The 15,729-nt window shown below is 58.2% G+C and overlaps 1 protein-coding gene across 9 annotated transcripts in view; it reads right to left on the reverse strand.

Moving 5' to 3' along the window:
- Positions 1-14,724, reverse strand: part of POU2F2 (POU class 2 homeobox 2) — a 29,706-nt gene extending 14,982 nt beyond the window's left edge. For 2 of the 9 annotated variants that reach the window (XM_065899317.1, XM_065899316.1), the window contains exons 1-6: positions 14,670-14,697; positions 6,512-6,577; positions 6,365-6,399; positions 6,160-6,216; positions 2,754-2,870; positions 2,278-2,514 (exon numbers count right to left, since the gene is read on the reverse strand). In XM_065899317.1, the coding sequence (XP_065755389.1) occupies positions 2,278-2,514; positions 2,754-2,870; positions 6,160-6,216; positions 6,365-6,399; positions 6,512-6,577; positions 14,670-14,697 (540 nt within the window). Of the gene's footprint in view, positions 1-2,277; positions 2,515-2,753; positions 2,937-6,159; positions 6,217-6,364; positions 6,400-6,511; positions 6,578-14,669 lie in introns of those variants that run through there. The other 7 variants (XM_065899315.1, XM_065899320.1, XM_065899314.1 and 4 more) reach the window with 5 other exon arrangements.
- Between the last annotated feature and the right edge of the window lie 1,005 nt (positions 14,725-15,729).

The following is a 15,729-nucleotide window of genomic DNA, read 5'->3' on the forward strand; positions in this document are numbered from 1 at the left end:
CCTGCTGGTCACAGGGGCTGAGGGCCTGGCTGGGTCTGCGCTAGGCTGCCCCGTCCCTCCTCCCTCCCTGTAGCCTGTGCTCCTTGAACAGACATTTCTGAGGGCATATGTGGACACAGCCCTGGGTGATCAGGGCTGTGGCAGAATGAGAGGCAATGGGCTGGGGGCCCCCAGAGGAGACAGGAGGCAGGAAATCAAACCAGCTGGAGGGAGGGAAGTCATGGAAGACTTCCTGGAGGTGCAGGCTCCCAAGCTGGGGCTTAAAGGATGGAGAGGAGCTCTCCAGGTAAAGGGAGGGGGCTGACTTCCAGGTAGAAAGGAGAACAGGCGCAGGAACACCAAGACTGGAGGAGCCCTGAGCCTCCACCTTGCTCAGTGAAGCGCCGTGTGTGCTACAAAGCAAACAGATCACCGGCTGCTGGGGTCTCTGGTGGCCAGGGTGGGAGGGGTGCCAGTTAGAGGCAGCAGCCCCAGATCACGTGGTTAGAGCCCTGGACTCCCAGGCCTGGCTTCCAGGCTGGCTCTGCCACTTGAGCTCACGGTGTGACCTGGGGCAGGCAAGTCACTTTGCCTCCCCGGCACGCCCACTCCTCCCCCCACCCCCCACCGGCGCCTTGGCCAGGATGAGGATTTGTGGATTCAGGGAGGTCACGTTAGCATAGTGCCTGGTACAAAGGCAGCACCCGACAGACTACCTATGGCAACGGTGGCAAGCCAGGCATTGGAAGGATCTGTTTGGGAGAGTCGCTGCAAAGCAGTGAGGCCAGATTGCTCTGCGTTTCTGCAGAGCCAGGCCCAGCGGCCGGAAGCTCTAAGGAGACAGAGACGCACTCAGTGTTAAGGACAGCCCCAAATGGGAGTGCTGGTCAGCAGTGGAACGGGCCCATCGAAGGCCGACCGCTGCCAAGGGAACAGCCTCGCGGGTGCTGGACAGCTCCCTGGTGTAGACAGCATAGGCCAATCCCTCGCTGTAGGACTTGCCAGGCCCTTCACTGCGCTGGAACGCGGGCCACAGACTCAAACGCTCTATGGAAACCAGGTTAACAGCACAAATGGGTGACATGGCAGGGGTGGAAGGAAGGGGTGGGCTGGAAAAAACAGCCTGTCAGAAGAGGAGGCCTGCCCAGCCTCTACTCTGCTCCCGCCAACCATCCTTATGGGAAGTCTGTTGGCCAATATCATGGTTGAATGGTGTCCCCTAAAAAGATATGGTAGGGGACTTCCCTGGTGGTCCAGCAGCTAAGACTCCATGCTTCCACTGCAGGGGGCACGGGTTCGATCCCTTGTCGGGGAGCTAAGATCCCACATGCCGCAAGGTGTGGCCATTAAAAAAAAAAAAAAAAAAGAAAGAAAGAAATGGTAGGAGTTCTAACCCCTGGTGCCTATAAATATGACCTTGTTTGGAAACGAGGTCTTTGCAGATGTAATCAAGTTAAAAGGAGGTCTTTAGGGTGGACCCTAATCCAATGACTGGTGTCCTTATAAGAAGGGGAAATTTGGACACAGAGACAGACACACTCAGAGAAAAGATGGCCACATGACGGCAGAGGCAGAGACGGGAGTCATCCATCTACGAGAAAGCCAACCGTTTCCTGCACCACCAGAAGCGAGAAGAGGCAAAGAGGGATTCTCCCGTAGAGCCTTGAGAGAGACCCCAGCTCTGCTGACACCTTGATTTTGGACTTCTGGTCTGAGATGATACATTTCTGTTGTTTGAAGCCACCCAGTTTGTGATACTTTGTAATGGCAGCCCTGGAAGCTAATACAGCCACTCATGCATGATTCCACATAGACCAGAAGTCTCCAGAATGGGGAGAGAGAATGCAGTGTTTCCTAACTCACAGACCACAGGCCCCTTTCTGAAAGAGCGTCTCACTGGATGAGCCAGGGCACTCGATGTGGGGCACCGATTCTGATTCTCAGCCTTTCTTTTGTAGCCACACAGGTCCTGTGCATGGAGGTGACCCCTGGTTTCCTCTGCTGTAAACTGAGGATAATGTGTCAGCCTCCCAGGTGGCTGCGGACCCTCAGCGAGATGCACAGAAAGCAGAGAGTCAGGCGCGCCCATCGCGTGGAGGGTGTCCTCCCCCTGAGCCTCGCTTCACCCCTCTGATAGATGGGTGGCAGCATCTCCCGAGGCTTCCTGGGGTTGCCGGGGACCGCCTGGCCCAGCGCTGGTGGTCAGAACGGTCCGCGTGGACCGGCCGGCCCCCTGCACCGGCTCGGCTTCCGCGGGGCCTCCGCTGGAGGGCGTGTGCTCCCCGGGGCTGCCCTTACCTGTGCTGTGAGCTGGATGGGTTGGGACAGGGTGAGCTGTGGGGTCCCGGGGGGCTGGCTGGCAGGCTGTGGTGGCGGCAGGTCGCCTCCCCCGGAGGAGGCTGGGGGCTGCGAGGTCGAGGAGGAGGAGGAAGAGGAGGAGGAGGAGGAGGAGGCGGCGGCGGCCGCGGCGGCCAGGAGCTGGGCCTGCGCTTGCTGTAGGAGGAGCTGCTGCTGGGCTGGCATCAGCGCCGTGAGCTGTGGGCGGGGCGGGGCGGGGGCGGGGCGGCAGGGGCCGGAGGAGGGACGTGGGGGGAGCAGAGAAAGCAGACAGGGGTTAGCGCCTGAGCCAAGCGGGTTAGGGGGCAGGTCTTCCAGGAGGACAGAGGAGGGCGAGAGGCAGGCGTTGAGAGAGTGGCCGTGGCCGTGGCCACCAGTCCTGTAACAGATGGGAGGGGGCTGGCCTGTCCCTGCCCCCGTGCACCCCAAGTACTTACCCCGGCTAGCTGGCTGCCCGTCAACATGAGTTGGGCCTGGGGCAGATGCGGCTGAACCGGCTGGGGGGGCAGGGGTGCCGCTGGGGCTGAGTCACTGCTGGGGTCTTCAGCCTTGATCTGGGGGGGAGAGAGGCAGGGTCCGGGACCCCAGAATGTTAAGTGGAGGCCAGAGAGAATGCCCACCTGTGAACCAAAGAGAGGGCACGTGTGTGGCAACGGCAGCCCCGCACCGCCAAGGGGGAAGACTGGGGTGCGGAGGCCGGGCCTGCAGTGGCCCGCGGGGACCTCGGGCCACCTTTCTGGCCTCAGTTTCCGCACCAGTCAGAAAAGGCTAACACGCCTTCTGCACCCGAACTCCCGACAGGAGGGGGTCACCCTTGGAGAGCGCTTTTACCCTCCTGGAGGTCAGTTCACCATCTTTTAAAATGGGAAAGGATGCCAGTAGGGGCCCCGGGACATCAAAGAAGGGAGTCCTGTGTGCCACACCCCTCATCTGCTTCAGCCAGAGGTGCACCTCTTATCTGTCCAGTGGAGTAAGACTTTATTGGAAGAAAGAGGATTAGGGTATGAAATAAAAATCACCGCCTTAGAATATGGGTCATGAATTCAAAGCCTAAGGAGCAGGCAGACAGCACAAATGGGTGATTTGGGCAAGTGTGGACGGAGTGCGCTGAAAAGAGTACGCCCGCCTGCCGGAAGGGGAGGCCTGCCCAGCCCCACCCTGCTTCTGCCGGCAAAAAAACCAAAGCAAAAATGCTGCAGGACAGCAAAGGATGTCTGCAGGCCAGATGTGGCCCAGGCGCTGCCAGCTCTCAGCCTCCACCCCAGAGTCCGCTGAGCCCCTCCTCCTCTCTCTGTGGAGGACACAGATGCATCTCGCGTCCACCACGTAGGACAGACCAGCTTAGAGGGGTCCCAGCCTTCTTCCTCTCCTACCTGAAAATACCAGACAATGGTGGCCTTGCCTGACAGGTCTGCTGGTGAAAGACACATGGGGTGGGAGGTGTGGCTTGATGAGCTGTACACTCTCAGGCCCAGAGGGGACATGAGGGATCATCCTTCAGCCCAGTGTCCCAACAGTGTTTCGCAAAAGGAGATCCAGAGAGAGAAAGCATCTCGTGTAAGGCAACACAGTGACTTGGCAGAAGCGAGCGTGGCATTTGCAATACAGACTGAGACAGACAGACAGAGGCCTGGGAAAGGGCCAAATAACAGAGGGTGAGTGGCATGCCCCAAGGGACGGGATACAAGTGTCAGAAAGTCTAAGGCGTACAGGGATGCAGCGTGAAACAACAGTGGGTACTAGAAGTCAGGGCAGTGGCTGCCCTGGAGGGGAAATGAAGGGCTTTCTGGAAGTCTGATCGTGTTATGTTTCTTGATCTGCTGCTGGTGACACAGGTGTCCAATTTGTGAAAATCCACAGAGCTGGACACTGAGGATCTAAGTGTATGTCATATTTTAATTAAAAGTTTTTAAAAAACCAACATTGTGGGCTTCCCTGGTGGCGCAGTGGTTGAGAGTCCGCCTGCCGATGCAGGGGACACGGGTTCGTGCCCCGGTCCGGGGAAGATCCCACGTGCTGCGGAGCGGCTGTGCCCGTGAGCCATGGCCGCTGAGCCTGCGCGTCCGGAGCCTGTGCTCCGCAACGGGAGAGGCCACAACAGTGAGAGGCCCGCGAACCGCAAAAAAAAAAAAAAAAAAACCCCAACATTGCGTGCCATGGTGAGAACACTACCCCCTCATGGCTCTTTCCTTCTCTCTCTTTTAAGCCTCCATTAGGTTCTAGGACGTCTCTAACACCTTCCAGCCCTGGCTAATCGCCCCTTTTAACAAACAGAGAACCGGTCTCAGGCTTATACCCGACAGTAGGCAAGAGTCTCTGGGTACATTTTAATAATCATTGTATTTATTTCCATGGCAAGTGATTCTGGTTTTCCATTCATGAAATTTCCATTTAAAAAAACGTTTTATTTCAGCTGCTGAAAAAGCAAGACAGCTCATGAGTTGATAATTGTTGAGGCCGATTGACAGGTACCTGGAGGTTTGTTTTCGCTATGGTCTTCCTTCTACTTTTGTATCTGCTTCACACTTTCCACAATAAAATGTTTTTTTTTAATTGAGCCAATTTAACAAAACTATGATGTAAATAATTGGACACGGTGGTGTGTGCATTTGTCTGAAATCATGATGGAAGCTCGTGAATCACTGCAATTAGGGAAAGACTGACACAGAAGACATGCAGTGAGGTGGAACAGCAAAGGCCAGGAGCGGAGACCAGCTGTGGATGGAGACCCAGAGTCAGAGGCCGCTGCTGCGGTCTCTGCCTCAGGCTTTCCCCGGGAAGCAGGCCCAGGCTGGGGAAGGGGAGCGAGAACCCTTTCTTCCTTGGGCCCCACTAGTCTCCTAGGGGAGAAGCAGGGCTGCTGTGGAGCAAGGAGAGGCTGCAAAGATTCAGCTGAGGGAGGGCTGGTGCTGGGGGTGTGGGTGATGGATGCCCTCGGCATAGCCAAGGGCTATGGCCAGAGCCCAGCCTGAGATCAGAGGGAAGACGGTCAGTCAGAGCCCTTCTCCCCGGGTCCCGTCCAGCGCCCTCAGAACAAGACACCTGCCCACCAAGCAGATCAAGGCACATCAGCCACGGAACGGACCTCAGAGACCCCCCTCTCCATCCCCACCCCCATTTCCCATGTTAGAGAAGAGGAAACCGAGAAGCCCAGAGTGGGGGAGTGATTCTCCCATGGTCACAGAGCAGTTCCTGGTGCCCCCACCCCATCCTTCTGCCACCTTTGGTCAGGGTCAGGAGTCCTGCCCGTGCCCCCTCCTCTGTCCCTGCCCCCTGCGCCATCTTCAGGCCTCTGGACCTGCCGGCTGCCCCCGCCAGACTGGAGGGTGGAGACCTGGGCCCCAGACACCCCAGGCAGCCCAGCAGTGCCCAGGAGCAGGGCCCCATCTGGGTCTGGCATTTGCTCTACATGGTCACTTCCGGCCTCCCCATCGTCCTCTCCTCCAGCATCCTCACTGGGCCTGCCCTCCCCTCCCCACTCCCCAGTCCTCCGCTGGCCCCTGAGTGTGTGCTGGGGGGGATGGGGGGCGGGGCCGGCCCCTGTTCGGTCAGGGACGTTGGGATGGGGGCGGGGCCCTCAGCTTCCTGTTGTTCATCGCCCTGGGGCTCTGGGGGGGATTTCCCTGGCCACCCCCACTCCCCCAGGGAAGGGGAAGGAGCCCTGGTGAGTCACAGGCCTAGGGCGGGAGCCCGAGAGTGAGAAGGGGTGGCGGGAGGAGTCCCGTCACCGAGGTACCAGGCCCTGGGCCCTCGGCAGGCATCTGGGACCCTCGCCCAAATGCCAAACCTGGCCCATTGCAGGACACCTCTCCCCCTGCCCTGGCTGCCCTGACAGGTGCTTACCTTGGTGCTGGGGCCAGTCGGGGACACAGAGAACGGGGAGGTCTTATTCTGGGGGTTCTGCAAAGAGTGAGTTGGGGTGGGAGATGGGAACAGTGAGATGAAGCAGCTTCTGACACCCTGCCCTCCCCTACAGAGCTCCCCTCTGCTCCCTTCTCCCCCCTCCCCCTCCCCCTCCCCACCCTCCTGCACATCCATCCTTCCTGACCTGATGGTTAGTGTCTGGTCCATTTCTTTCCGTGTCTGCAAGGAGAGGGACAGAGTGAGTTGTCACGAGCCACCCCCAAAACTCCCCCGGCGCACCTGCCCTCCGCCCGTGGTGACCTCTGCCCTCCCTGCCCCCTTCCCCACTCACCTGTGTGCTCTGACGGGGAGTCCAGACCTTGCTTCTCGGCCTCCAGGGGCTTAGACATTCTTATTTCTGGGGACAGAGGAGGGATGCAAGTGGGGTGAGGGTGCAGAAGCCTGAAGGGCTCTGGGGCCCCTCCTCCGGCACCACCCCAGCCTCTCCCCAAATACTCCCACACCCCCTGCCGCCTTGCAAGTGTCTCTTTCCGGGAGACATGCCCTCTGCTCTGAGCCTCTGCTCTCCTCCGGCAGGACAGGTGAGGGGCCTTCGGGCCCTGGGGATCCCCTTCACCCCTCCAGGAGGTGGCACAGGGAGGGTCAGACCCCGAGCCCCCGTGAGACCCCGGGGCAGGGTGGGAGGGTAGAGGTTGGCCGTTGGTCCTGACAAGGCTCTGGCCGCCCAGGGGGAGGCTGGTGACGCTCCAGAGCAGCGAGTCAGCCTTAGGCTTCCTCTCAGGCTGCCGCCCAGGCGCCCATCCTGCCTCACCAGGTTTCGGTGAGGCATGTTTTCCACTCTGAGTAGGGCCTGGGAGGTGTGAGGGGACTGCAGCATCCCCAAAGGAACGAGTTGTCAGATCTCCGGCTGTGATTCAGCCGCCCTCTGGCCCCCTCCCCGGCCCACCACTTTCCTGTCCATACCCCACTCCCACCGGCCTCCCCTTCAGGTACTCAGCACACAGGCGGCCCCACTCTGATCTCTGTGACCCTGACCCCATCCGCTTCTGCCCCGACCTTGTCCTCAAACCTAATCTCAGACCTTACCTGGGACTTCAGCCTTGAATTGCAGCTGCACACCCCAATCCAACCTACAGTCCCTGCACCTACAGACCCAATCCCACCCTATCGTTCTGCGGGCAGAGGAAATGAAAGAAGGTGGCCGAGGGGAGTGGCAAGCAGGGGACACAACGCAATGGAGACAAACCCCCGTCCTCACAGCTCTCTGATGCTGGTCACGGGAAGGTGAGTGTTACCAGGGCCAAGCACAGTGCCAAGTATGATTCAGAGCTCATGCCGGCAGTTGGTGCTAATATTACCCCCATTTTACAGAGGAGGAAACTGAGGCCCCAGGGGGGATGGCACCTCCCCAAGAACACAGTGAGGCAGCAGAGGCACCCTGATCGGACCTGGGTCTTTGTGACTCCCACTTCTTTTTTTTTTTTTTTTTTTTTGCGGTACGCGGGCCTCTCACTGTTGTGGCCTCTCCTGTTGCGGAGCACAGGCTCCGGACGCGCAGGCTCAGCGGCCATGGCTCACGGGCCCAGCCGCCCCGCGGCATGTGGAATCCTCCCGGACCGGGGCACGAACCCGCGTCCCCTGCATCGGCAGGCGGACTCTCAACCACTGCACCACCAGGGAAGCCCCAGGGCTCCCACTTCTGATCAGTATCGCTGCGGTCTCTGATGGGCCCGTCATGACTTTCACCACCTCATCTCTCACGGTCACCCCAACCCAAGCTTACCCTGACTCCGACTTGAACCCAGCCCTTCCTGGTCCTAGACCCCCGCACAAATCTGGGTTTCTGCCCAACCCGTTCTGAATCCTCTTTGCCCACCCTGATTCCCAACTCCTGTCCAGACGACCCGAGTCCTTCATCTGACCTCAACTCCCAACTCGGCCTCAGACCTTACTCCTGACCCTGACTCTGACCCTAAAGTCTCTCCTACAGCTCACTCCAAATCCCCACCAAGACCCCACCCCATCAAAGGAGCTATCCAACTCTAGTGTGCTCTGCATCCAAGATATTCAAAGAAGGCCAGCTAGAGAGAGAGCTGGGACAGCGTCACCAACTGAAAAAAAAAAAGTCCAGAAATTTTGCAATTACTCGACACGGAACGCCACTCGGATTTAAAATTCCTGATTAAAAAGCCAGGTCACACACTGCTGGTGGGAGTGTAAATCAATACAAGCACGATTCAGGAAAGCTGAGCGGTGCCCCTTCCCTGTGGCCCGGGCACATCCACTCCCGGGCACCCATCCAAGAGAAAGGAGCGTCCTGCCCACCATCACCACCCTCGGCACACGTGTTCCCAGCAGCGCTTTCATAACCGCTCCCCCCACCCCGGAAATAGCTCAAGGGCCCATTAACGGGAATGGGTCAACAACACCGGTACATCCATACAACGAAGTACTCCACAGCCGGGGAAAAGAACCAACTCCTGCATCACACACACTGAATCTCGCAAACATGATACCAGGGTAAAGACGTGAGACACAAAAGTGGACAGACAGGAGGACTCCAATTATGTGAAACTCAGAAACAGGCAGGATGACATCAGATGATTAAGGTCAGATTAGTGGGCACCTTTTGGGGGGTGCTAACCGGGAGAGGGTGTGAGAAAGCCTGCAAGGGGTTGGAAATGTTCTGTTTGGTGGTTATGTGGGTCTACACATATGTAAAAATTCATCAAGCTGTATGCTTAAAATTTGAGCACTTTATGTATGGTATGTTTTCACAAAAAAAGAAAAAAAGTTTGAGTTGGGACTTCCCTGGTGGCGCAGTGGTTAAGACTCCACGTTCCCAATGCAGGGGGCCCGAGTTCGATCCCTGGCCAGGGTACTAGATCCCACAACTAAGGAGCCTGTGAACCACAACTAAGGAGCCTGAGAGCCACAACTATGGAGCCCTTGAGCTGCAACTAAAGGAACCCATGTGCTTCAACAAAGGAGTTGGCAAGCCACAGCTAAGGAGCCCTTGAGCTGCAACTAATGGAATCCACGTGCTGCAACTAAGGAGTCGGCAAGCCACAACTAAGGAGCCCTTGAGCTGCAACTAAAGGAGCCCACGTGCTACAACTAAGGAGCCGGCCAGCCTCAACTAAGGAGCCTGCCTGCAGCAACTAAGACCCGGTGCAACCAAATAAATAAATACAATTTTAAGCTAATAACAATAAAAATAATAAGCCAGCATATAGTCCTATTAAGGCATGAGTTTATGAGGGTTGGGGTGCAGGTGCCCAGATGCTACAGGAGCTCAGGCCCTGTTTCTGGGCACTGGGAAGGGGGCAGCAAGTGGCTAAGGATGCTGAGAGAGCCAGGGGATGAGGCCCCCTCCTGACTCTGGTGCATCAGACGTGGGAGTCCTGCCTGATCCTGGTTCTAAATCTCCCAGACCTTGGCCCTGCTCCAGGCAACCACAGATCCTGACGTGGCCCTAAATCCCACCCCTCCCAGCATCCCTGAAAGCCGTGTCCCAGCCCCCGCCTCCAGCCAGTGTCCACATTGCCACGGGAGCTCCCCGCCTGGCCCTGAACCCTTCCATGGCTCCCCATCTCCTAAGAAAAGCCCAGGCTCCTCATCCTGGCCTTTAGGGTGTGACCCGTGTCACCGTCTGCTGCCCATCTCTCGCCACTTCTGCAACTTCCTCTTCAGCCACGCCAGGCATCTCCCTCTGCTTGACGGGGAGTCCAGACCTTCAGGTTCTTTACTCCCCACCTAGCTAGCGAACGTCCCTCCTGATCACGGACCAGGGTGGCCTCTGACCTCACCTCCACCCCAGAGAGTCCATGCTCATTCCCGGCCTCTCTTATGTGCTGAGCTGTGTCCCCCAACATTCCTGTGTTGAAGTCCTAACCCTCAGTACCTCAGAACGTGACTGTCTTTGGAGATAGGATCTTTAATGAACTTTAATGAACTTAAAATGAGACCCTTAGGGCCCTTAGGGTGGGCTCTGATCCAATATGACTGGGGTCCTTATAAGAAGAGGAGATTGAGACGAGATTGAGACAGGGACATGCCCAAAGGGAAGACCGTGTGAAGACACAGGGAGCTGACGGCCATCTCAAGCCAAGGAGAGAGGTCTCAGAAGAAACCAACCCTGCTGACACCTTGACCTTGAACTTCTAGCTTCCAGAATTTTGAGAAAATAAATTTCTGTTGTTTAAGCCATCCAGTCTGGGGTACGTTGTTATGGCAGCCCTAGCAAACTAATGCAGCCTCCCTTGGTCGTGCCTTCTCGCCGTCCTAGCCCCGAGCCCGCAGGGCTGTGGTCACCTGTGTCCCTGTCCTTTCCCATTAGACCAGCGGGCAGGCCTGGTCTGACTCAGTGCTGGGTCCCCAGCATCACCCAGCTCAGAAGAACAGGTTATGTTTGCTGAGCGTCCGTCCTTCCCTGCAGCTCTCTCTGTCTCTTACTTGTTCCTGCCTCTGTCCTGCTGTCTGTCTGCCATTTAACAAATGTTTCCCGAGGCATTGGCGTGGGCTGGTCCCTCTGCCTGGAACGCTGTTCCCCACTCTATCTGCCTGGCGATCTCCTACTCATCCTCCAGGGCCCGGCACAGGCTCTGTCCTCCATGAAGTCACCACCCCTGATGACTTCAGGCACAGGGTCTCTCCCCTGTTCCTTCCACCCTGGCTCCATCTCTCCTGTCACTGTCCTAAAGGCTGTAGCCATCTGGGCCCCAGGGTGTCTCCTCCTTCAGGCTAGAAACCCCTCAGGGGCAGCTCTGACTCATCTGGGGTCCCCAACGGGACATGTGGGTTGAATGAACAAGGGTGGCCCTGCTCTCCCTCCTCCAGGCCTTCGCCTCTGCTCTTCTTCCACCTGGGGCAACCCTCTCCTTCTCGACTAGCAAACTCCTGCTCCTCTTTAAGGCGCCAGCTCCACGTCACCTCCTCTGTGATGTCCTCCCTGACTGCCCAGGCGGTCAGTGCCTCTCTCGTCTGGGGTCACCCTGTCCCCTAACACACACTGACAGCCTGGACAGTGACCCCCACCCCAGACTGTGGTCTCCTTAGGGCCCAGGCTGCACAGTCTGGGACTGTGTCTTTGGAATGAACGAAAGCATGAAAGAGTCTCCTCTCCTTGCTGTCACCTGACACTTCGACCCTCAGCCCGGTCCCCAAGCAGCTCCAACCTAAACATTTAAGGTAACATCCCCTCTGCAGGGATACTGGCTGCAGAGGAAAAAGTGGTTTGAGGGGAAATCTCCACCACTCCATTTCCCTTATTCTCACGGATCCTGCCCCACACTAGTCCCAGCTCCCACACAGCCCGCGCACCCCTGCAGCGCTCAGCTGGGCCAACAGCAACATGGCCAGAGCTGTCCTTCGCCCAGGCCTCTTTTGCTGCCCTCTCCTCCTCCATCAGAGCCTAACCCAAGAAAAGGGTCTCATCAAATCATCCCCACCAGCAATGAACAGGGAACTCCATTTCCACCGCGACCCAAAGCTAAGTGATGTCTTAATGGGGACTCTCGAGGGCGCGGCGACCCTGGCCAGGGGCCTGCTCATCCTGGAAGCTGTCTCAGCCTTGGCCCAGGCAGGGTTCTCTCTCTCTCTCTCTCAATCTCTCTCTCTCTTTTGACTCTAGAGAAATACTGATGCCTAATCCCTCCCCCGACACTCTGATTTCACTGGGACAGAGACGTAGGCGTCAGAAACTTTTAAGCCCCCTTCCAGGTGATTCTAATTTGCTACAGCCCCCTGGCGCCTTCAGAAGACCCCCCTCAAAGCCTTGTTCATTCGCAAGGAAAGTTTGGTTGGTTGCTTAGGGTCACCCCTCCCTTCTCCCATCGCAGGCAGCGTGCCACTTTTTGGAGGAACAGGCAAGCAAAAGCAATGCAGAGCCCGACCGGGCCCCTCAAACCCCACCATCCTTGGGTCAGACCCACCAGGGGCGGCCACGCCCCGGGCTCACACTCACTTGCCCGACTGCCCCAGGCCTGGGACGCTGGGTCCCCTCCGCCCTTCCTCACCCCTCCCTCCTCGGACTTTCACTTCTCCTCTGCATTTCCCCCAGCCGGTTTTAGCAGACTTGGGCCAGCTTCTCGTTAGCACTTACCGAAAATGGGGCTAAATATAGAGGGCCCAAGGGCTTCCCCTCACCCCTCCTGGCCCCGCTTGGCCTGTCCCCTGGGTCCCCTGTCTACAAAGCCTGCTTTAATCAAGGCTGTGGCCTGGGAGCCCCTGTGGGCAGGGTCTGCACTGCCGGGAACCTCTGCTCGCCCACTGGCTCAGCCCAGCCTCCCCAGGAGTCGCATTTCACACCCCCATACCCCACAGCTGTCCCTGGGCGGCCTCCAGGGATTGAACACTTCTGAGTGTCAAGGGGGACGGATGGAGATACAGGCAGCAGACACAACAAGAGAGGTGGCCCTACAGCTGCGCTGACAAAAGCTGCCACAGACACTGAAGCCACAGCCAGGCAGGGCCCCGGACACGGACAGAGACCATGCGAACGCACACGGGGACAGGTGTGCGCAGATCCCACACAGGAATGTTTGCAGATGAAGACACAAGCCCAGACACAACGACACAGGCAGATATGCAAAACACACACCCAGACGTGTGTGGGCACACCTGCACTTACACACACTCACACACCGAGTCACCCCCAGACACACAGATAGACACAGATGTGCATACACACACAGACACCCAGGTCACTCAGATAGACACACACACACAGACATGCATGTACTCACACTCCCAGAGTCACCTCCTCCTGGGAGATGGCCAAGGTGGACCCCTGAACTCAGGTCACAGATGTAGAGCCCAAGACCAAGCAGTGATCTGCCCAAGGTCACACATGTATTAATTCATGTCCATGCCAGGGAACCCAGGGCAGGCCTCACAGGCAGGGCAATTCTGTGAGAAATCCCAAGTAAAGGGTTTAACCCAGCACCCAACACGTACAAAGCCCCCATTCAACCCCAGACAGGGAAGAGACGGCATGCGTGTACAGATGCCCTGGGTCCCTGTGTCTACACTGTACACACACACACACACACACACACACACAGCTGCATATATCACCTCAGTAAATAATCTCACAGCATCTGGCAAGTGGCCTTCCTTCCATCTCACAGCCCTCCTTGCCTCCCTTGCCTTACTCATACCCACTCATCCTTCAAATCTCAGACCACACATGCCCTCTCCCAGGAAGTCCTCCCTGATACTCCCTGATAGCCTATCGGCTGAACTGGGCAAGTCTCCTGGGCTCCCCCAGTCCCCTGTGCCTCCCCTGTCCCAGTCGTGACCCCTCAGCCTGTGCCTCCTTCCCTGTCTGGTGACAGGTCTGTCTCCCCGCTCTGGACCGGGGACTCCAGGAGGACACACCTGAAACTGCTTTTTTCGGCTCTATTTCCAACATCCAGCACAGAACTGCTCAATAAATACGTGTTGATGACAGATCACAGGGATGCCCGCATACACGGATGCACACAGACACGCACCAAACCGATCATCCCCACAGACACCCACAAATGGGACACATCCCCACACATCCCCATAGTCAGACCTAGAGGGCCGCAAACAAAACCACCTTGAAGTATGGACGCTTGCCCAGTTCCAGGCCCCGTGGTAAGCGTTTACCTATTACCTCACTTAACTCTCCCATCAGCACCGCGGAGAAATAACTATCATCACACAGAGATGGACACATTATGTCAAATGAGCCAACAAACACAAATCGCTTTGTACGGTGCTCGGTGCACGGTGTTCACTCAGTCGACTGACGTTTGGTGGATGAGGCAGTTCACGAGCACGCAAACATGTAATAAATTTTCAGGCAGTGATAAGTGCCATGAAGAAAAGATAAAGCAGGGTGAAGGGACTCAGAATGGCGGGATTGGTTGCCAGTTTAGATGGGGCAGGCAGGGAAGGCCACCCCGAGGAGGGAACATCTCAGGCGAACGAAGTGAGGAAGTGAACCAAGAGAGCATTGCCAAGGCTACCCCCATAATGCCACACACAAGAGCCCCTCACACACGGGACACCTGACAGTCGCACACAGAGGACTCGAAACTACCACGCACACGCACAGACACAGACTCACACACTCAAAGGTCCAGCAACTCAGCCTTCCAGCCCCTGTGCAGTCCCTCCCCAGGATCACTCGTGTCGCCCGCCCACCGGCCCTCTGTATAGGAGCTTGCTACCAACACCTGGCTCCATCCCCTCCCCCAGACCCCTCAGAACAGGGCAGCAGAGAAGGCGAGAAGAGGTCGGAAGCCCCCCGGCGCCCCCCCACCCGCCCCGCCCCGTGCTGATGTGAAAGGGGAGGGGAAAGAGAAGCTGGAGGTGGGAACCCAGGATGGGAAGAGGGGGCAGCTGCTGAGGTACAGAGTCAAAGGGCAAAGGAGACAGCTGAAGAGGAGGGGCAGGGCGGGCCCGCAACCGGCCGGCAGGACGAGCCCAACGGTGCTGCCAGTGCTGGGGCCCCTTACCTGGAGCCCCCATGCTGGAGTGAACCATGCTGCCTGCCCCGCAGGGCTGGGGGGACGACTGTGCCATCTCCCCGCCCTCTCTGGGGGCCAAGCCCTCTCCGCCGGAAGTCACCCAGGGAGGAAACCACAGGGCCCGCCCCCTTCGGAAGGGAAAATACCCGTGCCCGAAGGCCCACCCCAGCAGGCAGCGGACCCCAAATCATGCGTGTGTGTTGGGGAAGTGCGGGTAGTGGCGTAGAGTGCAAGCAGGCTGGAAGAGCTGACTCCTACAGCTGTGCCCCCAGAAGGTGCCCCTAGCCCTTGTGCCGCCTCCACCTTGCCAACACATCTGGAACAGGGCATGTGGGTCTGGGAGAGAAGATGGATCCAAGACAACACCACTAAAACACTGGCTAGGAGTTTTGGGTGGGGGGAGGGGGGCTTTCCCAATGCTAGGCCCCCTGCACCTCGCATTTAACAAGCATTATCTCTGGAGGCGCTCACTATTTGCCCCATTTTACAGACAAAAAGACTGAGGACCAGAGAAGTGAGGTGGCCTCCCCAAGGGCCCAGCGCCAAGAAACGCTGAAGCCAAGAAGCAGGGCAGCAGGAGGCGTTCGCGATAGGTTTCCGCAGGCTGTGGGGAGTCGGGAACCCAACCGTGCATCTGCCCGCAAGTGAGGCGTCCGGGGCCACCACTGGGAGAATCGGTACCCGTGGACAGTGGTAGGACCGGTGGCAGGTCCTGGCCTTGCCCTGGAGCAGCAAGAGGTTTGCCAGGGGGCAAATGCGGGCGCCGTAGGTGGCTGGGGCGGAGGGAAGTACGCGGTCCCGGGGCTGCTGGCTGGGCCCTTCGCGCTGCGGCGCTCCCGGACCAGCTGTTCCCTCCGCGCCCGCCAGAGGGCGGCAGCGCCCAGCCAATGGGCCAGAGGGCGGGGCCGGTTGCGGAGGAGGCAGCCCCTCCCGCCGCTCCCAGTCCCCTTCCCCGCCCCTGCGCGCACACCTGCGAGGGTCACACAAAGGCGCCGGACTCCCGGCCCACGACGGCGCAGACAAAGGCGCGGCCGAGCCCGCTGCCCTC

This window comes from Phocoena phocoena, chromosome 20 (assembly GCF_963924675.1).
Source record: "Phocoena phocoena chromosome 20, mPhoPho1.1, whole genome shotgun sequence".
NCBI lineage: Eukaryota > Metazoa > Chordata > Mammalia > Artiodactyla > Phocoenidae > Phocoena > Phocoena phocoena.